This window comes from Pristiophorus japonicus, chromosome 26 (genome assembly GCF_044704955.1).
Source record: "Pristiophorus japonicus isolate sPriJap1 chromosome 26, sPriJap1.hap1, whole genome shotgun sequence".
Lineage (NCBI taxonomy): Eukaryota > Metazoa > Chordata > Chondrichthyes > Pristiophoridae > Pristiophorus > Pristiophorus japonicus.
The window spans coordinates 18,362,693-18,389,616 of NC_092002.1; the positions used below are offsets into that span (position 1 = coordinate 18,362,693).

Sequence of the window (26,924 nt, forward strand, 5' to 3'; positions counted from 1 at the left end):
GAATACATTCTGACTAAATGTGCGAGAAATACTGTGCTCCATAGTGTGAAATTTGCATAAATTTAGAAGCCCTTTGTACAGTTTCCTCATAAATGGTACCAGTGCCCTTATGGTTGATATGTGACTTATGGACCACATATTAAGTAACAAATACATAGAAGTAACACCACAGAAACTGGCTATTCAGCCCAACTAGTCGGTACTGGCCTTTACCGTGCAGTGAGCAAATAGTCCCAATCACATTTACCTACCCCATTCCATACCCTTGTATCTCCTTTACCTTCATCCACCTATCCAATCTAATCTTGAATGCTAACATCAGGCTGGAATTTCCTCATAAATGGGGTTCCAGCCACATATGGATCAAAGTTACAGCAGTGGAGCAGGAGCAGCTGGGTCCCATGGTTTCTGCTGCAACCTCTTTCCCTCTCAGTGAATTCCACTGACTTCCAACTCTCTGCCATCTAAATCTCTTACATTTAATCTATAGCCCCTTTGTTCAACTGCTGAAAACTGTTTTTTATCATTCATTCCTGTGATGTGGGCATCGCTGGCAAGGCCAGATTTATTGCCCATCCTAATTGCCCCTTGAGAAGGTGGTGGTGAGCCGCCTTCTTGAACCGCTGCAGTCCGTGTGATGAAGGTGCTCCCACAGTGCTGTTAGGGAGGTAGTTCCAGGATTTTGACCCAGCGACGATGAAGGAACAGCCAATATATTTCCAAGTCAGGTTGGTGTGTGATTTGGAGTGGAACATGGAGATGGTGGTGTTCCCATGCACCTGCTGCCCTTGTCCTTCCAGTGGGTAGAGGTGGCGGGTTTGGGAGATGCTGCTGAAGAAGCCTTGGCGAGTTGCTGCAGTGCATCTTCTAGATGGTACACACTGCAGCCACAGTGCGACAGTGGTGGAGGGAATGAATATTTAAGGATGGGGAGCCAATCAAACGGGCTGCTTTGTCCTGGATGGTGTCGGACTTCCTGACTGCTGTTAGAGCTTCACCCATCTGGGCAAGTGGAGAGTATTCCATCACACTCCTGACTTGTGCCTTGTAGATGGTGGAAAGGCTTTGGGAATCAGGAGGTGAGACCCTCGCCGCAGATTACCCAGCCTCTGAGCTGCTCTTGTTGTCACAGTATTTATGTGGCTGGTCTAGTTAAGTTTCTGGTCAATGGTGACCCCCAGGATATTTATGGTGGGGGATTTGACAATGGTAATGCCGTTGAACATCAAGGGGCGGTCGTTAGACTCTCGCTTGTTGGAGTTAGTCATTGCCTGGCACTTGTGTGGCGCAAATGGTACTTGCCACTTATCAGCCTAAACCTTGAATGTCATCCAGGTCTTGCTGCAGGTGGGCATGGACTGCTTCATTATCTGAGAAGTTGCAAATGGAACTGATGGAATCATCAGCGAACATCCCCACTACTGACCTTATGATGGAGGGAAGGTCATTGATGAAGCAACTGAAGATGGTTGGGCCTAGGACACTGCCCTGAGGAATTCCTTGCAGCGATATCCTGGGGCTGGGATGATTGACCTCCAATATCCACAACCATCTTCCTTCTATTTCCATCTGCTTTTATTTACCCTGTCCCATCCTTTCATCATTTCGTAACAGTTCATGAGCGTAATCAGGTTCAGCGGAACACTTGTGACTGGGAGGAGTTAGTCAGCTGATACTACGTGGGTGAGGGGGGCAGTAACCAAAATGTAAACTTCTTCTTGATCATCGGGTTTAAGATTTTCTTGCAGACCAGGGCTGATTCTGCACTGGTGGTGGCGATCCTGAGGAGAAGACCACGGCAAACCATCATTTCTTAAATGGTGAGAGGTTGGGAAATGTTGGTGTTCAGAGGGACCTGGGTGTCATGTACATGAATCACTGAAAGTTAACATGCAGGTACAGTGAGCAATTATGAAAGCAAATAGACCCCAGGTTCTAGACTCCCCAGCCAGAGGAAACATCCTCTCTGCATCTACCCTGTCAAGCACTCTAAGAATTTTGTATGTTTCAATGAGATCACCTCTCATTCTTCTAAACTCTAGAGAATATTGGCCTAGTCTACTCAACCTCTCCTCATCAGATAATATCCCTATCCCAGGAATCCGCCTGGTGAACATTCGTTGCACTCCCTCGATGGCAAGTATATCCTTCCTTAGGTAAGGAGACCAAAACTGTACACAATATTCCAGGTGCGGTCTCACCAGGGCCCTATATAATTGCAGTAAAATGTCTTTACTCTTATACTCAAATCTCTTGTAATAAAGGCCAACATACTCAGAATAAGGGATCAGCCATTTAGGACTGAGAGGAGGATATATTTCTTGACTCAGAGGGTGGTGAATCTTTGGAATTCTTTACCCCAGGGGGCTGTGGAGGCTCAGTCTTTGAGTATATTTAAGAGGGAGATCGATAGATTTTTGGATATTAAGGGAATCAAGGGATATGGGGATAGTGCAGGAAATTGGGGTTGAGGAAGGAGATCAGCCATGATAGAAAAGACTGGCAAATGATACTTAAAGGGTTGACGGTGGATAGGCAATGGCAAACATTTAAAGATCACATGGGTGAACTTCAACAATTGTACATCCCTGTCTGGAGTAAAAAAAAAACGGGGAAGGTGACTCAACCGTGGCTAACAAGGGAAATTAAGGATAGTGTTAAATCCAAGGAAGAGGCATATAAATTGGCCAGAAAAAGCAGCAAACCTAAGGACTGGGAGAAATTTAGAATTCAGCAGAGGAGAACAAAGGGTTTAATTAGGAGGGGGGAAATAGAGTATGAGAGGAAGCTTGCTGGGAACATAAAAACTGACTGCAAAAGCTTCTATAGATATGTGAAGAGAAAAAGATTAGTGAAGACAAAAATAGGTCTCTTGCAGTCAGATTCAGGTGAATTTGTAATGGGGAACAAAGAAATGGCAGACCAGTTGAACAAATACTTTGGTTCTGTCTTCACAAATACAAATAACCTTCCGAATGTACGAGGGGACAGTGGGTCTAGTGAGAATGAGGAACTGAAAGATATCCTTATTAGGCAGGAAATTGTTTTAGGGAAATTGATGGGATTGAAGGCCAATAAATCCCCAGGGCCTGATAGTCTGCATCCCAGAGTACTTAAGGAAGTAGTCCCAGAAATAGTGGATGCATTGGTGATCATTTTCCAACAGTCTATCGACTCTTCAAGTTTCTATGGACTGGAGGGTAGCTAATGTAACACCACTTTTTAAAAAAGGAGGGAGAGAGAAAACAGGTAATTATAGGCCAGTTAGCCTGACATCAGTAGTGGGGAAAATTATTTAAGATGAAATAGCAGCACATTTGGAAAGCAGTGACAGGATCAGTCCAAGTCAGCATGGATTTATGAAAGGGAAATCATGCTTGACAAATCTTCTGGAATTTTTTGAGGATGTAACTAGTAGAGTGGACAAGGGAGAACCAGTGGATGTGGTGTATTTGGACTTTCAAAAGGCTTTTGACAAGGTCCTACACAAGAGATTGGTGTGCAAAATTAAAGCACAAGATATTGGGGATAATGTACTGACATGGATAGAGAACTGGTTGGCAGACAGGAAGCAGAGAGTCGGGATAAATGGCAGAATGGCAGGCAGTGACTAGCCGGGTGCCACAGGGCTCAGTGCTGGGACCCCAGCTCTTTACAAATACATTAATGATTTAGATGAAGGAATTGAGTGTAATATCTCCAAGTTTGCAGATGACACTAAACTGGGTGGCGGTGTGAGCTGTGAGGAGGACGCTAAAAGGCTGCAGGGTGACTTGGACAGGTTAGGTGAGTGGGCAAATGCATGGCAGATGCAGTATAATGTGGATAAATGTGAGGTTATCCACTTTGGTGGCAAAAACACGAAGGCAGAATATTATCTGAATGGCAGAAGATTAGGAAAAGGGGAGGTGCAACGAGACCTGGTACATCAGTCATTGAAAGTTGGCATGCAGGTACAGCAGGTGGTGAAGAAGGCAAATGGTATGTTGGCCTTCATAGCTAGGGGATTTGTGTATAGGAGCAGGGAGGTCTTACTGCAGTTGAATAGAGCCTTAGTGAGGCCTCACCTCGAATATTCTGTTCAGTTTTGGTCTCCTAATCTGAGGATCTGAGGAAGGACGTTCTTGCTATTGAGGGAGTGCAGCGAAGGTTCACCAGACTGATTCCCGGGATGGTAGGACTGTATTATGAGGAGAGACTGGATCGACAGGGCCTGTATTCACTGGCGTTTAGAAGGATGAGAGGGGATCTCATAGAAACATATAAAATTCTGACGGGACTGGACAGGTTAGATGCAGGAAGAATGTTCCTGATGTTGGGGAAGTCTAGGCCCAGAGGACACAGTCTAAGGATAAGGGGCAAGCCATTTAGGACAGAGATGAGGAGAAACTTCTTCACTCAGAGAGTTGTTAACCTGCGGAATTCCCTACCACAGAAAGTTGTTGGTGCCAATTCATTGGATATATTGAAGAGGGAGTTAGATATGGCCCTTATAGCTAAAGGTATCAAGGGGTATGGAGAGAAAGCAGGAAAGGGGTACTGAGGTGAATGATCAGCCATGATCTTGTTGAATGGTGGTACAGGCTCGAAGGGCCAAATGGCCTACTCCTGCACCTATTTTCTATGTTTCTATGTTTCTATTTCATTGAATGGCAGAGCAGGCTCGAGGGGCTGAATGGCCTACTGCTGATCCTAATTCTTATGTTCACCCTACCCCTCTCCTCCCACCCACATCCACCCATCATGAGAGGGCTGAGTTAATGTACACAGGGTTGGAATATCAACATTGACAAACATATTAGAGTTAACAGAGTTAGAGCTACTAATACCATCCCGCTGTTTGGATCGAGCTTCTCGAACTGCTTCCAATTATGTCATTGATATTTAAACAAAAATAGATTTTGTTTTTACAAATCTGAAGTTGACAGCGCTAGACAGTGACTTATTGTGCATCGTGACAGAGTATTTGAAGATATAACAGATGGGGGACAGGGTGCTGCACACAGCGCCGGAGAGCAAACATAGCACCTTACAGACTTGGCTCACTATTCCCATAGCTTCGGCCACGTGGCTGTCAGCCACACAGGGTGACATTCAGCTGCTTCCCTGCAGCCAAGGAAGGGAAATCAGAGAAAAAGTTCCTCCCCCCCCCTCCGAGAAACCATTGCTGTCGGCCTGAGAGCAGGACGCATGTCCATTTGGTAGAAAGACAAGGGTGAGGGAAAGGGGAGAAACTATAATGTGTGCTAATGAGCAGTCTCCTAATAAGTGAGGAACATTTTGTAGCAAACGGAGAGTAACTCTACAGATTCTACTTCACGTACAGAATCATGACCATTGGCATCAGGCTATCTAGAAAACCCTTCCAACATATTGGCTTTTTTTGTACCATTTAGGACACTGGTTTTGTGGCTCGAATTTTGTGGGCAGCCAATGAATTTCCAAGGGACTTGGGATGGAGGAAGGAAGGATGGTTGAGTCCTATATATTTCGGGGAGGATTTGACATTGTTGGGTAGTTGAGGATTTTCCTCTGATGGCAGTGACTGATGCTTGGGGTTGGTTCCATCGGTACCAACCTCCCTCTGATACATTGTTCCCAAATCGTCCTGGTTAACCCTTGCCACTGGACCAAGACCTAGCTCTGTTAAGCCCGTGTGGTGGCTGGTGTGCAACGGCCACCACACGGTAAAAAAAGCTACGCACAAGCATCTTCCACCCTTCAACATGTAGTTCGGGACCTGGAATATTAGGTACTACCTGTGAACTCATCCCTGTTTGGCGTGGAAGCGGGTCATCCTCGAGTCGATGATGATGATGATAAATTGTTCCAATGGTCATTCTCCACACAAGATTGTGCACATGTGATGGCAGACTATCCAGAGATGAGGGCGGGGAGGGTAAGGGCAGGGGGCACCACAGCCTCTCGGCAGACCCTCCCCAACCCTGCAATCTCCCCATGCGGCAGAGTGAAGGAGCTTTACGGAGTCAAACAGGTCAGAGAGGTGGGAAGACGCGAGCGGGAAAGGTGAACGGAGAAAAGGAAGGTAGGAAGGTGCAAAGAAGACAAAACAGAGAAACAGAAGTGAAAGAAAAGAGCCACCTGAACATTCGGCCAAGCTTGTCAGTGGGAGAATCCACTGCTGGCTTGTGTCACCTATAGAAGTTCCTCCGTGAGATAGCCAGCTGGCCAGCCCCTTCTGCTGAACATGTAGAAATGCTTCAGTTAGAATCGGGATCGTGCAGACAATATTAGCTTCCACGGTGACATTTCTAACACATTCTAATGCCAAATAAATAAGACAGCAGAAAAGCAAAACAAGAGGAAGAATTAGAAGAGCACATAATTTAAAAAATTATTTTTTTATAAACCTGCAGTAAAATATTAGTGAAAAGTGAAGCAATTATCAACATCATGAACAATGCCTCTACCCCTTTAAGAGATTTGTTTGGCCCTGCTCCGGCCTCCCACTCCATGTGTGCAGCTTAAATGAACAGCATGAAATCGTACGGACTCCAGCTTCCCTCTGTTAAGGGCAATCTGTGCAGGCATTAACACAGATTGTGAGTGGTTCGATTCTAGCAGGAGCGGGGAATAATGCGTTGCAAATTGTTCAGCCTGAATCGTACCACTGCGAGTGATCCCACCGGCCGTAAAATCTACCGTTGGATCTGGTGTAATAATCCATTCCGTGTTTTTTTTCTAACGCTAGGCCAGCCCAGTCTACCCAGCAGCCAGAAATTAACTGCAGGGACCTGTTAGATAAACTGCGTTGATGAGGTTTGCTTGGGCTGTATTCAACAAGCTCAACTGTTCTGAACCATTTATTTCACAATTGTACTTTTCCTGAATTCTTCAGCATCCAAAAGTAATAACTTCACACGTCATAGAATCGTAGAATGATTACTGCATGGAAGAAGGCTATTCGGCCCGTCAAGCTCATGCCATCTCTCTGCACAAGAGCAGTTCAGCTCATCCCATTCCCCTGCCCTTGCCCCGTAGCTCTGCAATTTTCTTTCTTTCAGGTACTTATCCAACTTCCTTTTGAAAGCCATGATTTTGTGTCTGCCTCCACCACCCTCTCAGGCAGTGCATTCCAGATCCTAACCACTCGCTGCGTAAAAAAGTTTTCTCTTATGTGGCTTTTGGTTCTTTTGCCAATCACCTTAGATCTGTGTCCTCTGGTTCTGCCAATGCAAACAGTTTCCCTCTATCTACTCTGTCCAGGCCCCTCATGATTTTGAACACCTCTATCAAATCTTTTCTGAATCTTCTCTGTGCTAAGGAGAACAATCCCAGCTTCTCCAGTCTATCCACTGAAATCCCTCATCCTTGGAACCATTCTTGTAAATCTTTTCCGCACCCTCTCTAAGGCCTTCACATCCTTCCTAAAGTGCGGTGCCCAGAATTGGACACAATACTCCAGTTGGGGCCGAACCAGTGTTTTATACAGGTTCGTCATAATATCATAAGAACACAAGAACATAAGAAATAGGAGCAGGAGTCAGCCATTAGGCCCCTTGAACCTGCTCCACCATTCAATAAGATCACGGCTGAAAAAAGGGGTAGAGGCTTTTGTATGCTATACCTCTATTCGTCAACCCATCCTCCCAAAGATTTTTACATTAAAGAAAAAATAAAGACTTGCATTTCTATAGTGCCTTTCACTGTCTCAAGATGTCCCAAAGCACTTTACAGCCAATGGAAAACTGTTGTAATGTAGGAAACGCAGCACTCAATTTGCTCATAGCAAGGCCCCACAAACAGCAATGTGATAATGACCAGATAATCTCTTTTTTTAGTGATGTTGGTTGGTGGATGAATGTAGTCAGGACACCAGGGAGAATGCCCCAGCTCTTTTTCCTTCGAATAGTGCCATGGGATCTTTAACATTCACCTGAGAGGAAAAATGGGGCCTCGGTTTAAATTCTCATCTGAAAGACTTCCAATTAAAATTAGGGCTTAAGGTTTCTCGCATGTTCAGGTACAACCAACGAAGTCTAGTAAAGCACCACTGAAGTAAACTTTTTTTGCAGTTGCTGTTTATTTTGGTAACACTAATAAAAATGTGGCTGTACGAAGGGAAGATGGTAAAAGGACATTGGCCATGGCTGGATTTTCCAGTGTGTTCACAACAAAAACAACTTGCATTTATATAGTGCCTTTAGCGTAGTAAAACATCTCAAGGTGCTTCACAGGAGCGTAATCTGAAAAAAAATTGACACAGAGTCACATAAGAAGATATTAGGGCAGGTGGTCAAAAGCTTGGTCAAAGAGATAGATCTTATGGAGCGTCTTAAAGGAGGAAAAAGAGACGGAGAGTTATAGAGAAGGAATTGCAGAGCATAGGGCTGAGACAGTTAAAGGCACGGCTGCCATTGGTAAGGTGAAGGAAATTGGGGATGAGCAATAGGCCAGAATTGGAGGAGCACAGAGATCTTGGAGGGTCATAGGGCTGGAAGAGATTACAACACAGCACAAGATCCAAATGATTGATTTCACCTCCCACCTGCATGATTTTATCCATCTCCACAGTGTCTTTTCTGTATTGATCAAGTGATCACAACTTCCTGCCCCTGGCCCCCACCTTGTTGAGCCTTGTTGCAGTGCCATAGAGTGTAGAGAAATGTAGAGTGTCTAAAACTGCAGTGACAGCTTTCTGGAACATCCAGGATGATAAAGGGAGAGAGACTTTTAATTTATAAATATCGCTGTGCGACAGTGGAAAGATTACAACTCACATATCTGAACACATGGAAAAGCAGACACATCCTGTACTTGGGAACTAACCACGGAGAGATGGGTTGATCCCAGCCAGATGTCCTTTGCTGAGACAATCACTGAACAAGATGTTACTCATCATTTTGCACATACCATGATGCAGTCTGGAGTTAGTCTAAATAAGACTGATCGTCCCATTTGTGACCTTTCCTGGGGGAAGGCTGCTGCCAAGATGTTGCCAGAATCCAGCCAACTGTATGACAAATATCTATCTGTTCGAAATATTTCAGGCTGATGTCAAATATCTGAGAGATCTCATTTGAGTATTCCATGTTTCCATGACAAATGATGAATCCCCAGAGATATCTCAGGACCCAGCAAATAATCTTCACATTTGCAGACTAAACTAATGGAAGGGCCAGATGTACCATCATGGCTGACCTAGAAGTTGTGGAGTCCTTTAACACTGTATCCATTGCTGGCCCGCTCCACAAGCCATTGAAAATTGGGAAGATATGTGACTTTGTTACGACACTAAGTTATATAAGGAAATGGTAAATAACTTAAAAATGCTGGAATTCAAAATCTTTCCATTCCATGACCTGTATCATTAAGTTCCCCCAATGTGATCACAAACGTGCTTGACTTTATCATTCACGCAAGTGCCTTGATGATGCACATATGTAAACAACTGGCCATAAATATAAGATAGTCATCAATAAATCCAATGGGGAATTCAGGAGGAACTTCTTTACCCAGAGAGTGATGAGAATGTAGAACTCGCTGCCACAGGGGGTAGTTGAGGCGAATAGCAGAGATGCAATTAATGGGAAGCTAGATAAGCACATGAGGGAGATGTTGATAGGGTGAGATGAAGAGGAGTAGGAAGAGACTCGTGTTGATCATAAACATCAATATGGACCAGTTAGGCCAAATGGCCTGTTTCTGTGCTGTAAATTCAATGGCTCGAATTTTCTGAGACCTATGACTGCGTACCCACAACATACACAGGTGTAAGTTCCCCAAAAGTTTCAGGTTTCTGCATGCGATAAGCATGCACGAAAACCCAGAGCTTGCGATCTGTCAAGTTTCAGCTGACAGATTGTCTGCATGCGCAGGAAATATTCATTCGCTGGCACAGAGTTGGACTATTTGCCCAACTACTGTCCAGCGAATGCTCATGAAACTCTTACGCCTGGTAAAAACAGATGTAAGGCCTTCTTTTACCATTGCAACGGTTTAAATAAATATTAAAATATATATATATTTTAATAATTTAAACTTAAAAATGACCTTTAAATTTAGTTTGTTATGCTTGGCCCCTTTAAAAATGGTTACATTTATTTTTCAAAAAATTACATTTTTGTTTTGAATATTTAATTAAATTGTATTTTAATTAATTTTGAACATGTGATGATTATTTATGTAATTCTTTGGAACAGAAATTAAAATACTTCAGTTTATTCGAAAAATAAATGGGAGACCTTTAAACAAATATGACATTTTTCCTTTTCAGGTCCTCATGGTGCTCTCAGCATCTCTGAACCTGGGGTTGGGGGCAGAAGGGGATACAAGACCTATATGTCTATTTTGTCTGGGCATCCTTTCCCATTGGTGCTCAACCTCAGGGAGGATGAAGACCCAACGACGTCACTTCTGCCTCATTTCATTTCTATTTGAATGCTTGCTCCAAGTGATATGTAATACATCTAGTCTGCCAAATACAACGTTCAACCCCTGGGCTCGCTGCAGGTCCCCAGATATCGAATGCAGAGTCAGAGTGAGACCTCACTTACAGAAAGCATCTGAGGTAAGAGTCTAAAATAGAATGTTATCCATTCCCATATTTTGCCGTAGTGCTGCTTTGGCACGTAAATCAACTGCACTGTGTTCATTTGGTCCATTGTGTGACTGGTGAATGCTATAAGTGTGACTTATAACAGCAACAACTTACAGTTATATAGTGCCTTTAATGTAGTATAACATCCCAAAGGTGCTTTGCAAGACTGTTATCAGACCAAATATGACACCAAGCCACATAAGGAGATATTAGGACGGGTGAGCAAAAGCTTGATCAAAGATATAGGTCTTAAGGAGCGTCTTAAAGGAGGAGAGAGAGATGGAGAGGTTCTGGGAGAGAATTCCAGAGCTTAGGGCCTAACCAGCTGAAGGCATGGTCACCAATGGTGGGGCGAAGAAAATTGGAATAATATTCTCCCTTTGTGCCAGTGGCTTATCTGTGACTTGAGATACTGAGCTAATCTTTCTCCTCTGTGAGTCCCAGTAAGTGTGGTGGCTGAATGAGGGATTCACTACCAGCCTGCTGGGATTGTGCAGGCACAAGACCTCCATGTTGTCGGCATTCCAATGGCTCTGTATCTGAGTCAGTCTTGTTCTGCATTCTTTCTGCCACATCCTCTGCTACTTGCATAGGGGTTCCCAATGGCGTGGGGACTAACCGTGTGATCCTTAACCAATAAATGCAGGCTCACTCTCAACATTTCCACCCATCTGTCTCAAGGCAGCCATGAAGGTGTGTCGATCCCTGGTGCATATTTGCATATGGAAATGGTCTAACACCTGCTTATGGGATGGGTTAAAGACACCTTTTGTTTATCCTTATCCAATGTGGCGGCCGGTGCACTAGCAGTGGATATTAATGGAATTAAGGGATATGGAGATAGTGCAGGAAAGTGGAGTTGAGAAAGAAGATCAGCTGTGATCACATTGAATGGCGGAGCAGGCTCGAGGGGCCAAATGGCCTACTCCTGCTCCTAATTCTTATGTTAAGTGAGGGCGTGCTTCCTGCTCAAAATATCTACATATAATGGACTATGGAAGGTCCAATGGAACAGACAAGATAGATTTCACTAATTTCACCTTTATATTTTAAGGAATATTGAAAGTGCTGCAGCTTAAAGGGTACCATGCGATGCACATTTTGCCCTTCCAATGCCTCTAGCCAGGAGCATCCCCTTACTCTGGTGTTGCCTGGCTTTCCCACACAAGCATGTGGGCAGAATACTTGTGGGGCACTTGTCAATCTAAATAGGTGTGAACAGAGCTGTAAAAACATAAAACTGTTACAGACTCCCCTTCTAACAGCTCACCACCAAATTTCAGGAGTCACCCACCACTTATCCACTCTCAGGAGCTTCCTGACCCAACTTCTGGTAAGAGAGATGACAGTCATACTAACTGTCAGATGCCCCTCCTCCATAAGTATCACACCCATTGCTCCACTTGTACTGCATAGTAGGGTCTTGGACATCAACTCCACAACTACAACTTCCTATTTGTGAATGGTTGGGGTTCCTACGCTAATTGAGTAAATGCCCTTTAGATGTGTACAATAGTTTCAATAACTCAGTAGATTTCTGTTGTAATATGTTGTACGAACAGGATATGCTGCGGCTAAATTATCAAAGCACATCTGCAAAATATCAATTTGAAGAAATAGTGAAAAGATACTTCAATCTGTTCAAAATGTTTACGGAACTGCAGCAACTACTGTACAACTCTGGGCACTAGTGACATGGCACTGACATCATGTGGTTATGTAGGGTATGACATGTGAAAACCATTTATCCTTTAGTTCCTACAGCAGGCTATGCTTTCTTCCTTCAAAATAAATATTAAAGGTTCACCCACTTCTGTTTGTGAGTAGCACCTATCCATCAATCTGGTGGGTGCATCTGGGTCTCCTCCCAGTGGATCTGTGCCTCATAAATGCAATAATCTTGCTCATCAGAAACTGACCAGCTTGTACACAACTGCATTCAACATTTTCATACTTTTCAAGCAAGCTAATGAGATAATTAATCATCAGTGCTTGTGACCAGACCATAAATACTGTGCAATGGTCAAATCAGAATGCACAGGTGACTGTTGCTAAGAGAAAGAACTTGCATTTATATAGACACTTTCATGACCTTAGGATGTCCTAAAGTGCTTTACTGTAATCATTGTTGTAATGTAGGAAACACAGCAGCCAATTTTCTCACAGCAATGTCCCACAAACAGCAATGAGTTAATGATCAGATAATTTGTTTTAGATGTTGGTTGAGGGATAAATATTGGCCAAGAGACTGGGAAGAACGCCTCTGCTCTTCTTTGAAATAGAGTTGTGGGATCTTTTACATCCACCTGAGTGGGAAGACGGGGCCTCAGTTTAATGTTCCCTCTGAAAGAGAGAGATGTGCAGCTGCTGGTGAGGTCCAGCCACTACTTGGTATGTGGTGAGGTACTGTGGATGGCCCAATACCACAATGAAACTTTTAAAGGACATGGTAAATTGGCAATCTGTATTAACACACTCATAAATCTATCTTTTATAGATGTTGGTGCAATGGGGACCAGAGTATTGCAGTACACAGGAGCCCCTAGGACATTACTGGACAGTATTGGAGTATCAGTTATCATTATTTCTTCTTAAATTCTGGCCTGAAAACTGCCATCTCAGGATTTATTGATGTGGAGTGGAGGGAACCAGCATTATTCTTTGTACTGTGATGATGGGATAATAGGTGGGAACTGGTCAAGGGACAGTAGATGCAGAGGGAAGAGCCTCTGCTTAGGCTGCTGTGCATAGACTTCTAAAAATGGGCTGATTGAGCATGTAGAAATACCCATTGGCTCCATCCTTGCGATAAGTATACAACAGTTAGGCACTTGACTGCAGCCTGCTATTGATAAGGCACCAGTGGTCATTGTAGTAACCTGCAGTGTGCAATCCACTCAACAACTTGCATTTATATATTATTTAACGTAGTAAAATGTCCCAAGGTGCTTCACGTAGAAGGAGGAAATTGTACTTTGACATTTAATTGAGTTTATGGCCATGGGGTAGATCTTGACTTTGTGTACTTTAATTTATACTTTAAATTGTTTAAAGTTTTCTGCTTCTGTGTTGTGCAACCTATAGCTCTCAGTGTGGAAGCTGACTCTCAGTACACATACACCCACTTCTCTGGAGCATGAGCAGACGGGATAGGAGGTGCCAGGGTCAATCACTGGTCTGTGTGAGCCAGCATGGGAGTACTGCATCCCAGCTTCCCTCGGCTAGGATAGGTAGGGGGCGCAAACAACCAGGATTGGCAGCCATTTAGTCACTCCAGCTGGAAGGTATACACAGGTAGCCATTGAGTGAGGACAGATTTGGGCTAGCTGTGATGCTTCCACAATCAAATTACCTGCTGGCATTCACAGTCCAGCCTCAAACATGAGAATTGGTCACTTGGGTAGTGTATCTGAGGATAGCTGGATCGAGGAGAGCTGTATCTAACTCATTTTGAGACAGCACCTTCAGTATAGGAAGAGAGAAAATTAAAAAGATGGGGAAAAAATGCATGAATTAATTTGGAAAACCAGGTATGGTTTGATAAAACTTTAATGAAGAATGAACAAAGCCTTCTGTATAAAGTCCCCATATTGGATGGCTTTTATGAAAATCATGAGGGTTATTTTTGAGAGCCAATTATGAGAAGATTTTTCATAATAAAGGCTGACTAATAAAATAATCGTTAAGGGATTAGAATTATGATTACACCCCACAAAACAATTACAGGAGCACTTGCTGTAATAAGGAATTTGCAGGAAGTACAAAGGGACAAAGTACTTTCAGCAACATTGCTGAGCAAGCTCATTTAATAAATATTACAAATCCTGCTTTACTCCCTATCATAGACACCTATTCTATTTAAACTGCAGTAACCATCTCTCCCCCACCCACCCACATTGGGATCATGCTGTTCAAGTGCTTGACTTGCTTGACGCTTTGGTGATCATTCTTCAATAATGCAGCTGTGGGACAGATAAAGAGAGGTTCAGCTAAATGCTAAAAATATAATACAGTGGAACAATAAAAATTTCCTATCTCAATTGGTTCACTGTATTTGGAGTTGACTGGTCATTTGTTACTGATTGCAATTCAACAGTTAAGATAACAAGTACAATAAAGTCATCTCTTTAAATTGCTATATTAATCGTATTAGTGTAAAACAGCAGATCCCAGAATTTATGATACCAAGGATCTCCTGTATGCTTTCCTGCTTCGCTCTATGAGCCTGACCTAAACCGCAATGTCTTTGGGGTAGACTTTAACCCTCAGCAGTTTTCGGGAGGGTGGGAAGCTGGGCGAGTACAAAACGTATTCGCTGACCTGAATTTGAGGGTATTTTCATCTACAAGCCGCCGGTCAGCTGCCTGCCTGAAATGGATGAGATGCAACAGCTGGACGGCAAGCAGGAAAGGAATTTTGGTCAGCCAGTTTGGCACCAAAGGAAGGCTTATCAGCAAGTAGGTAGGTTGTAGGGAGGGCATTTTGGGGGCACAGGGGTTGGGGAAGTGTCAGGGAGTTCAGGGCAAAAGAGGTCACAACTTTCCTTGTGGGGCCCAGAGGCACACTCCTGCTTCCAAAAAGGAAAGTTTTCTTTACTTACCTTGGAGGACATCTTAATCCTACCCGATCTGCTTTCATCAAGCAGTAGCTTTGCTGCTCAGACCCTAGTTAAAATCCAATCGAGGTCTTATTGATGTACTGGGGGCCCAATTTGCATTTATTTATGAGGCTCCCACCTTAGTCCATCACAAATCTCATCCATTGACAAAATTAGTGCCGTTAAAATTGGAGATCCATGAGAATAGTACGTAAAATGAAGCCGCTCCATTTTAACTGTTAGTCTGCTCCATTGCCACTGAATGGGAAGAGCTAAAATTCCCCTCTTTGTGTCTCACTACATTCTCTTTTGGCTGGCTGTATTTAGCAAATGACTTTTGTTGCTGGGGAAGTAGTCTGCCGTGTGTGGCAACGCTTGTGGATGAAGCAGTGTCCCTGCTATGATGCTGAGAGCATTGACATCCGAGTGCATGTGAGGAATGGGTGCTGTATTTCCCACCATGGCCATACAGTGTGGAAGACTGTGAGCAGAAAAACATGGCAGAAGGTGGCAGGCAGAATCAATGTCCAGAGGTAGGGAAATGTTGGTTGGTTCAACAGCATCTGTTATTTATGTTCTGTCTAAATTAGAATTAGTGCAATCTCTTGGCTCCTATGCTGGCATGACCTGTTACCAAATTCAGTGACTCCACTCGGAACAAGGGGCAAGAGATGGAAAAGCATAGCTGCGTGCCAACTGCTTGAGGAAGCCGGATATTATTCTGCACCCTCTCGAAGGCCTTGACATCCTTCCTAAAGTGTGCTGCCTAGAATTGAACACAAGGCTGAGGCCTAACCAATGATTTATAAAGATTTATAACTTCCTTGCTTTCGTTCTGTATGCCTCTATTAATAAAGCCAAGGATCCAAATGCTTTTTTAATAGCATTCTCAACTTATCCTGTCACCTGCAAATATTTGTGTTCATATACCACCAGATCTCTATGTTTCTACACCCTGTTTAAAATTGAACCATTTAGTTTATATTGCCTTTCCTTATTTTCCTACTAAAACATATCACTTCACACTTCTCTGTGCTAAATTTCATCTGCCATACATCTGCCCATTTTACCAGTCTGTCTGTGTCCTCCTGAAGTCTGCTACAATCTGCCTCATTATTTACAACATTTCTGAGTTTCATGTCATCTGCAAACTTTGAAATTCTGCCCTGTATACCCAAGTCCAGGTTATTAATATATATGTTAAAAAAAAAAGTAGAGGTCCTAATACTGACCCCTGGAGAACACCAATATATACTTCCATTCATTCTGAAAAACAACCATTCACCACTGCTCTCTGATTTCTGTGCCTTAGCCAATCCACGTTGCCACTGCCCCTTTAATCCCAAGGGCTTCAATTTTGAGAACAACTCTATTAAGTGGGACCATCAAACACCATTTGAAATTCTTTTAGAGTCTACCTGCAAAAACATAAAACATTAAATCGTGCCACCCGACCTGGGTGACACACCAGACATTTACAAGGCCCTTTTTTTCCTTTTTTTTTTGTGTTTTTCTTTTTTTTGGTTTTTTTTTGGGCACTAAAATCACAATTTTCCCCAGTGCCCCCTATAAAAGGGAAGGGGGACACTAAAAGCACCGGCAATTAAAACAAATTAAACTTAAAAACGTAAAATCAAATTAAAATTTGGTTGCCGGGCGTGATGATGCACTCCAGTCCCTCCGGTGCCCACCTCTCGCGGAAGGCCGCGAGCGTACCGGTGGACACCGCGTGCTCCATCTCCAAGGACACCCTGGACCGGATGTAAGAGCGGAAGAGAGGCAGGCAGTCAGGTTGAACGACCCCCTCGACCGCCCGCTGCCTTGACCGGCTGATGGACACCATTTGAACATCCATATATACATCAACAGCACTACCTAATCAAACCTCTTTGTTAGGTCATCAAAAAGCTCAATCAAGTTAGTCAAACTTGATTTATTGGCTAGTACCTTCCTTTAACGAGTGAAGTCCTGTTTTATGAATACAGCCTGGAAGATCCTTAAACAGTTCCAAAATGGGACTAAATCCACTTCGACAATAATTATAAAACATGAAGATGGTAAAGAATAAATAGAACAAAACAACTTGCATTTATATAGCACCTTTAACATAGTAAAGCACCCCAAGTTGCTTCACAGAGTGTTAGCAGATGAAATTTGTCACTGAGTAACATAAGGAAAATTAGGACTGTTGACCAAAGCCTTGGTCAAAGAGGTTTAAGGAGTGTTTTAAAGAAGGAGAGACAGAGGTAAAGAGATGGAGAGGTTTTGGGAGGGAATTCCAGAGCTTAGAGCCTAGGCATAGAAACATAGAAAATAGGTGCAGGAGTAGGCCATTCGGCCCTCTGAGCCTGCACCGCCATTCAATAAGATCATGGCTGATCATTCCCTCAGTACCCCTGTCCTGCTTTCTCTCCATACCCCTTGATCCCCTTAGCCATAAGGGCCATATCTAACTCCCTCTTGAATATATCCAATGAACTGGCATCAACAACTCTCTGCGGCAGGGAATTCCATAGGTTAACAACTCTCTGAGTGAAGAAGTTTCTCCTCATCTCAGTCCTAAATGGCCTACCCCTTATCCTAAGACTATGTCCCCTGGTTCTGGACTTCCCCAACATCGGGAACATTCTTCCCGCATCTAACCTGTCCAGTCCCGTCAGAATCTTATACGTTTCTATGAGATCCCCTCTCATCCTTCTAAACTCCAGTGAATAAAGGCCCAGTTGATCCAGTCTCTCCTCATATGATAGTCCAGCCATCCCTGGAATAAGTCTGGTGAACCTTCGCTGCACTCCATCAATAGCAAGAACGTCCTTCCTCAGATTAGGAGACCAAAACTGTACACAATATTCCAGGTGAGGCCTCACTAAGGCCCTGTACAACTACAGTAAGACCTCCCTGCTCCTATACTCAAATCCCCTAGCTATGAAGGCCAACATACCATTTGCCTTCTTCACCGCCTGCTGTACCTGCATGCCCACTTTCAGTGACTGATGAACCATGAGACCCAGGTCTCGTTGCACCTCCCCTTTTCCTAATCTGCTGCCATCCAGCTAATATTCTGCCTTCGTGTTTTTGCCCGCAAAATGGATAACCTCACATTTATCCACATTATTCTGCATTGCCATGCATTTGTCCACTCACCTAACCTGTCCAAGTCACCCTGCAGCCTCTTAGCGTCCTCCTCACAGCTCACACTGCCACCCAGTTTAATGTCATGGCAGCTGAAGGCACAGCTTCTAATGGTGGACCGATTAAAATCTCATAAGGCTAGATGGAAGAATGCAGAGCTCTTGGAGGGCTGTAGGGCTGAAGGAGGTTATAGATAGGGAGGGGTGAGGTGATGGAGAGATTTGAAAACAAAGTTGAGATCAATGTTGCTGGACCTGGAGTCAAATGTAGGTCAGTGAACACAGGGTTGATGGGTGAACAGGAATTGGTACGAGTTAGAATACAGGCAGCACAGTTTTAAATTAGCTCAAGATTATGTAGGGTGGAAGATGGGGAGCGCGGTCAGGAGATCATTGTATAGTTAAGTCCAAAGGTAACAAAGGCACGGATGAGGGTTTCAGCAGCAGATTAGCTGAGGCAGGCGCAGAGTTGGGAAATCATATAGAGGTTGAAGTAGGCGGTCTTGGTGATGGCGCAGATATGTAGTCGGAAGCTCATCTCGGGGTCAAATATGACACCGAGGTTGCGAATGGTCTGGTTTAGCATCAGACAGTTGCCGGGGAGAGGGATGGAGTTGGTGGTTAGAGAACGGAGTTTGAGTTAGGAACCGAAGACAATGGCTTCGGTCTTCCCAATATTTAGTTGGAGGAATTTTCTGCATGTTGGACAAGCTGTGTGACAAATCAGAGACAGTGGAAGGGTCGAGAGAGATGGTGGTAAGGTAGAGCTGGGTGTCGTCAGCATACCTGTGGAATCTGACGTTGTACTTTTGGATAATGTCATCAAGGGCCAGCATGGGCCTTACACTAAACATCCATGAGACAAAGGTCCTCCACCAACCTGACCCCACCACACAGCACTGCCCCCCCAGTCTTCAAAATTCACGGTGCGACCTTGGACAACGTGGACCAATGTCCATACCTCAGGAGCCTACTATCAGCAAGGGCAGACATTGATGATGAGGTCCAACACCGCCTCCAGTGTGCCTGTGCAGCTTTCGGTCGCCTGAGGAAAAGAGTGTTGGAAGACCAGGACCTCAAATCTGGCACCAAGCTTATGATCTACAGGGCAGTAGTGATACCCGCCCTTCTATATGGTTCAGAGACATGGACCATATACAGTAAACACCTCAAAGCGCTTTAGAAATACCACCAGCGCTGCCTCTGCAAGATCCTGCAAATCCACTGGGAGGATAGACACACGTCATTGTTCTCGCTCAGGTCAACATCCCCAGCATCGAAGCATTGACCACACTTGACCAGTTTGCAAGTACAGAGGGGTCAAGGGTGAGTTTTTTGAGGAGAGGGGTGTAGACGGCAGATTTGAAGGGGAGGGGGACAGTTCCTGAGGAGAGGAATCTGTTAACAATATCAGCTAACAGGAATAAGGAGCCAGGAAGGGAAGTTGGGTGGTCAGCAGCTTGGTGTAAGTAAGGTTGAAGATAAAATACACAACAGGGAAAGAAGAGAATAAAGAATAGGGATAACATTAAACAGAATAAAACAAAAATAATGCAGGATTATTTTTAATCAGGTTATTTAACATGTATATATATAAAACAGTAATTTCTTTGTGATAGGAATACAGCTACTTATAACATCTCAGTAGTGTATTTACTGCAATATTAAGATTTTCGAGCCTTATAGAAACAACCATACAGGAGTTGGTTCATTGCACCTGGAGTTATCTAACTAGAAGGTGAAACACTTAAAAAAAAGTCAAGTCATAGAATGCAGATGTGCCTAAATGTTAAATTTAAGGGAAGAATATGTTACAATTGGTGTCCACTACGCACAGAATTGAGAATAACCAAACTGATTTCACTAGGAGTTGTTAACAGCCATAATAGAGTTGAAGGATTCATCTGTTGAGTAGAGGTTTAGATCAAATCCTAAAAATGGAACTACAGCTGTAAATAGCTGCAACCAATAGAATGAATACCTACTTCAATACTTAGACCTGACGTTCACCCTAGAAAAATGCAGCCTGCTGGGTTGTTGGTCATTCTGGCTAGATTCGAGCCTTGTGGTTGATACATTCAGTGAGGTACTTGATGAGGATCGTAGATTAATATCATGTGCGTTGTGTATATAAAGGAGCTTGGAATCCGCTAGAATGAGGCCAGCAACATGAATTCACGTTAACAGAAAAAACAGACTTGATAATTAAAAAGACAGAAAACTTATTGCTAATATGATAGTCGATTATTAAGGCATCATGAGCACATTAATAATTAGGGGTGAGAACTCAGTTAAAATTGGAATTTGGATTAGCTTTCTCTCCATTTACAACAGGTTTTATATTTATTTTTCCCTTTTCATTCCTTAGTTTGTCTATAGCCAGATGTTGGGAGGTGTGTGAGAGTGACCAGAGTGACTGATCCACAAATTTCCTTTGTACCGCTCTCAGCAAATGTCACCAAATACCTGACCAATATCAGGAACTAGCCATGTAAGAAAGTCAAGGGCCGCTCACCTGCCTAGCAGACAGTCTGAGCAGCAAATGTTGTTACATTATTTGCTGATTTTGTATAAAAACTTAAAGCATGGAGCGAGAAAAAGCCATTCAGCCCATCAAGCCAGTTCCTTCCACAAGACATGCACAATCTTCTTGATCATTGCCGCTATTCCTTCCATTTAATGCTCTAGTTTCCTGTTGTTTTTTCTAATGCAGAAAATTCCAGAGTATCTAATTTTGCATCCTATTATTATCCATCCTTCATTGGTTGCTTTTTTGACAAGATCTTTCCAGAGTTTCAGTGACTCAGGAACTGTCATGTTTCATGCTGACTGGATATTTATACCGAAGTAGCTTTAAAATTGTCCAAACTTTGGATGGGATTACTCCTTTTTTTGCCATTTTTGGGTGTTGTTGGCATTGTACCTACAAATCCCCTGGGAGGACAGATCACCAACATCAGCATCCTCATCCAGGCCAACATCCCCAGCATTGAAGCACTGACCACACGCGATCAGCTCCGCTGGGCAGGCCACATAGTTCGCATGCCAGACACGAGACTCCCAAAGCAAGTGCTCTACTCGGAGCTTTCTCATGGCAAAGGTGGGCAGCCTCCAAGCCTCCCATAAAGTGCGACATCCCCACTGACACCTGGGAGTCCCTGGCCCAAGACTGCCCTAAGTGGAGGAAGTGCATCCAAGAGGCCGCTGAACACCTCGAGTCTCAACGGCGAGAGCATGCAAAAATCAAGCGCAGGCAACAGAAAGTGCGTGCGGCAAACCAGTCCCACCCACCCATTCCCTCAATGACTATCTGTCCCACCTGTGACAGAGTCTGTGGCTCTCGTATTGGACTCTTCCGCCACCAAAGAACTCACTTCAGGAGTGGAAGCAAGTCTTCCTCGATTCCGAGGGATTGTCTATGATGATGACCCTTGCTTATTTCGTTGGATGTTTATTTGTTTTGTTTCAAAATGTTACTAGTGGATTGTACCATTCAAAACACTTTTCCTCACATAGGTAGTCATCTCTGCCCTGTGGATATTAGCAGTCTCTTGCCTCATCTCAGCAGAAAATGGAAAATGTCCAATTTCAAATGTTGCTGCCCACCGAAAGTACCAGTGCCTCGATGACGAGATGCATCAGGTCATATCCACTCCAAGCCATGAAATATAGCCTCTGTAGTTCGAGTGCATGGGAATGTGCCGACTGCATTTAAATGAGGGAACAGCGGAAAATTTGAAACAGTCCCACCCATACATTGGCAGCACAAAGATGAATAGGTGTAAAAGCGGCAGCACATGGAGAGACAGACTTGGCACAGTAGTAGTAGTACTCCCAATTAGTAGCTATAGCTATCTCTGCCAGCAATGTAAATAAATGGACAAATTACATACTTGCGCGAGCAGGCAAGATCATTGGTTCAACAGTCGATATTTTAGCTCTTTTATCAAGCCAACTTTGGTAGCAGCGAATGATAATGAAGGAAATCAGAATAAACCACAATATGGACAATGTCGCCTGAACCAAAAAGAGAGAAAGGAGGACTACTTAGTTACTTAAAGGTACATTCATTCACTTCAGGACATCCTAAATACAATTAAATAACAAAGAGCATACAGAATTTGAATTTAAGTTTATCTATGGTTCAGTGAAATCTAAGTGTTCTTCAAAATTGAAATTTAGATGACAAGAGGATGATTAAGTGACAGGTATTTTCATCTTCTTGGTTTTTAGGAGAAGTGGCTCCTTATTTTGGTTTCCAGAATCGGTTCAATCTCTTTAATAAATACCTCAAGGTATTCAAGTAGATTAATCCATGCAGCTCAATGGATTTGGGGGTTGCAACAGGTGCCTTGAGTTGACTTGGGATAAACCTAGTGAGACCCATACGAACGGGATATTTTCATTCCTTCAGATAAGCGTTTTTATTGCTACACCCAATTTGGCAGCCAAAACAATTTGATCAAAATTGATAATTTATAATTCATTGTTGATAGTGGAGAATGTGCTACCCTACAAAATTCAATGTTGTTAAATAAACATGTGTCACTCAAAGTGGGCAATAAAATCAAAATAAATGGGACATGTTTTGGAACACAATGGTCAAGAGATTCCAAGAAAAGATATGATATAATGAGCTTATTGTTTAAAGAAACGGAAAGAAGATTAGTGCACAGCTCAGGGGAGACTTGGTTAAGGAGCAGATGTCTTAAAAAAAACCATGGAGCTGAAGCATTATCAGAGATCCCTGGTAAATTAATCCAGTACAGCTCAATGGATTTGGGGGCTGCAACAGGGGCCTTGAGCTGATTTGGGATAAACCCATAGGAAGGGGATATTTAGGGGAGTATTATAGTGTCTGATATGTCTTCAGTTTGTAGGCTGCATCTTTTATTAGTCTCTCGTGCTTAATGTTTTATTCAATAGCACAATATATTTTTCTTTGACCACAAAAAACTATTTTTAATCTCTGTCTTAGACATCATAGGATCTTTCGAAGCTAATATAGATAGATTTTGCACCCATTACAAGCCAATTTCTGTTGCAGTGTCTGATTATTTTTTTAATTAACTATTCTCCGTATGTGGGTGTCACTAGCATTTATTACCCATCCCTAGTTGCCCTTGAGAATCTGGTGTTGAGTCTTCTTCTTAAAACGTGGCAGTCCATGGGGTGAAGGTACTCCAAGTTAGATATGGAGTTCCAGAATTTTCACGCATTTATGAAGGAATGGCAATATATGTTCCTCAGGATGGTGTGTGACTTGGAAGTTATGGTGTTCCCATACAGTTGCTGGTACAGGTTGTGGGTTTAAGAGGTGCTATCAAAGAAGCCTTGGCGAGTTGCTGCAGTGCATCCAATAGATAATACAAACTGCAGCCACGGTGCACCGGTGGTGGAGGGAATGGATGTTTAAGATGGTGGATGGGCTGCCAATCAAGTGGACTGCTTTATCCTGGATGCTGTCAAGCTTCTTGTGTTTTTCAGATAGTCTTTTCAATATTGCTAAAATAGAAAACATTAATAAGAGGAAAAAAACACAGAATATAACACTACTCGTGACCAATGTGAGCTTGTCAATTTACAGAGCTTGTGTACACAAAATGTCTGAGCTCAACCAAATCTAGATATATGTATGAATGAAAGCGTGAGAAAGAAAACCAACGGAATATATCCTCTCAAGTAGCAGCCATACCTCTCAAACACTGACTGAATCAATCAAGAATATAGCACACAAAGAAATCTGGCAAAAGACAATATTCATGTAGCCTTGTTTTGATTACACGCACTGCTTGTTTAAGGTCCAATTTTCACATCTCTGCGTAATGTATCAGTTGATTGTTATTGATTTCAATTAGTTCTTAAACCTAAAGAACATAAGAATTAGGAGCAGGGGTAGTCTATTCGCCCCTTTGAGTCTGCTCCGCCATTTAACAAGATCATGGCTGATCTTCTACCTCAACTCCACCTTCCCACACTATCCCTGTATTCCTTAATTCTCTTAGTATCCATAAATCTATCGATCGTGGTCTTGAATATATTCAACGACTGAGCAGCCACAGCCCTCTGGGGTAGAGCATTCCAAAGATTCACAACCCTCTGAGTGAAGAAATCTCTCATCTCAGTCCTAAGTGGCCGACCCCTTATTCTGAGACTGTGATCCCTAGATCCTGACTCTCCAGCCAGAGGAAACATCTTCTCAGCATCTACCCTGTCAAGCCCCTTAAAATTTTTATACATTTCAATAAGATCACGTCTCATTCTTCTAAACTCTAGAGAATATGGGCCTAATCTACTCAATCTCTCCTCAAAGGATATTCCCTCCATCCTGGAAATCAGTCTAGTGAATTTTCATTGCATTTTTTCTAAGGCAAGTATATCCTTCCTTAGGTAAAGCTCTAATTCCATGATAGCTCAGTGTGTTTGTCCAGTGAGAACCTGACTGAACAGACCTAATAAAAGTTGCAGGCTTGATCCTTAGTCTGTGCTGCGTTACATCTGAACATACATATGAAAAGATGGAAAAGAAAAGGCCATTGAGCCCATCATTGGGCTCATAAAGGCCAGCTCTTTCAGACAGAGTTAGCCATGTACAGTCTTGACCCATCCCACAACCATGCAATGTCCTGAGAGAGGCAAGGGACCAGAAGGAAGAACCTGCAGCTAGTTCATTAAAAAAGTGTGAAATTCCTCTCTTGAAAGTGGTGTGGGAGAGGGTGGAAAGAGTGTTGTCATATGCTGTTGAGGTGGCGAGATGAAGAACTGCTGTTTTTGTGAGATCATTGTACCAGGTCCTAGAGTGATGCTCATGGCACTGACCCTCTCAGCCACCTCTGTCCAGGCCTACGTGTGGCTTTGGGGATCTTCCTGCAGGTACTGAGGAACTATCACCTTCCTTGCCCTGATCTCCTCCACCAGAACCTCCAGGTCAACAACATATGACAACACTCTTTCCACCCTCTCCCATACCACTTTCAAGAGAGGAATTTCACACTTTTTTAATGAACTAGCTGCAGGTTCTTCCCTCTGGTCCCTTGCCTCTCTCAGGAGATTGCATGGTTGTGGGATGGGTCAAGGCTGTACATGGCTAACTCTGTCTGAAAGAGCTGGCCTTTATGAGCCCAATGATGGGCTCAATGGCCTTTTCTTTTCCATCTTTTCAGAAAAACTTGGGACAAAGCCTAACTCATCTATGATGCCACAATTGTTTCCAGCACTGTTGAAACAAAATTCAAAGCAAGAAATGCAACCTAACTTTAAGAGGAACATTCTTGCATTAAATAGGCCTCAGGAATCCCGCCGTAAATTGCGCATGTCAAGTGGGTGAGCTACCTTATTCCTGACATGGTTGGGTGGGCAAAGCGGCAACATATGGAAATAAAGCCTGGGAGTTAAAGTCACCCGGGCCTCACACTGGTGCCATCGTGGTGTAAACCCGCTCGCACTGGTCCCTGCTCACTTGATTGGTGACTCAAGTTAAAATCGGGGTTGATATGTCTGGACTTCGATATAAATGCAAAAGACTTTACTAGCATGCGCATAGTGGAAATAATTTTCCAGTTCACATTTGTGGGGAAATGGGAATGGGATACCACTTTTGCCAGGAAAGATGCATTCTGAGAACTGCTTAGAATGACCAAATGAATAAGATTGTTTGATCTCATTAATCCTATGTGCTGAAACCAATGCCACCAACAGTGTAGCTTTTGATGACCGATACTTCAGATTACAAGTGCTAAGTGGTCTGAAAGGAAATTACTTTAAGCTATGCAGAACCAAACCTAGGTCCAAATTAGGAACCAGGGTTCTAAAGCCTGATATCTTGGAGTACATACACACTGCACAACTATGGCAGAAATTCAAAGCAGAAACTACGTCGCATCAGTGCTCAACCTAGAGTGTAACTCGAGAGCTAAGGCCCAAATTGATTCTGAAGTGCAGCAAAGTTGGATTACCTCCTCCAAGAGAGTCTCACGCAACTTCCTTCTGGTATCAGGACAAGTCTAATATCAGATACAGGCTGCATTTTTACCGTTCTTGGTACGAAACCCTGCCCATTATTTTTTGGCCAGTAGCACAAACTCGGAGAATTGGAAATTCCAAGCTAATCATTGAATCAAAGTGGTTTATACTTGTTAACATAAGGGTGTAGTGAAAATCTGGAGTTATGGCCCAACCTGTCTTTGGACAAAGTGCAGCGAAACTCCTTGGCTTTATTGTGACATCAGGTCAGGCCTTTCAATTTGGCGGTATAAACACTGTAACTGTAGCATTGATGCAAAGTGAACTTGCTGTAGTGTAAATACGCCCTTAATAAACCTGAAGCAAGTGAATGTAAAACTGAGCTGGCAGCTATATGAATACAAACTTAGGTCAACCAGATGTTTAGCTCAGTTGCAGACATTCCAGCACAGGAGAGAGCATTAATGGTGCTTGTGCAATGACATAGCATCCATTTACAATTAAAGGTTTCATTGTTTTTTTTACATTTGATTCTAGACCTCATCACAGCCTTGATTCAGACATGGGTGCAAGAGGTGAATGACAAAAGACAGTGAGAGTAGCTACTCTCAAGGTAGCATTTAATTGAATATTGCACCAAGGACCCCGAGCAAAAGTGAAGTAAATGGAGTTG

General features: G+C 43.2%; 1 protein-coding gene across 1 annotated transcript in view; it reads right to left on the reverse strand.

Moving 5' to 3' along the window:
• Positions 1 to 14,151: 14,151 nt before the first annotated feature.
• Positions 14,152 to 26,924, reverse strand: part of LOC139239047 (cation channel sperm-associated auxiliary subunit gamma-like) — a 138,525-nt gene continuing 125,752 nt past the window's right edge. The window contains exons 14-16 of the mRNA XM_070867552.1: positions 22,183 to 22,306; positions 20,275 to 20,439; positions 14,152 to 14,523 (exon numbers count right to left, since the gene is read on the reverse strand). Coding sequence (XP_070723653.1) covers positions 20,276 to 20,439; positions 22,183 to 22,306 — 288 coding nt within the window. The 3' untranslated portion in view covers positions 14,152 to 14,523; position 20,275. The remainder of the gene's footprint in view (positions 14,524 to 20,274; positions 20,440 to 22,182; positions 22,307 to 26,924) is intronic.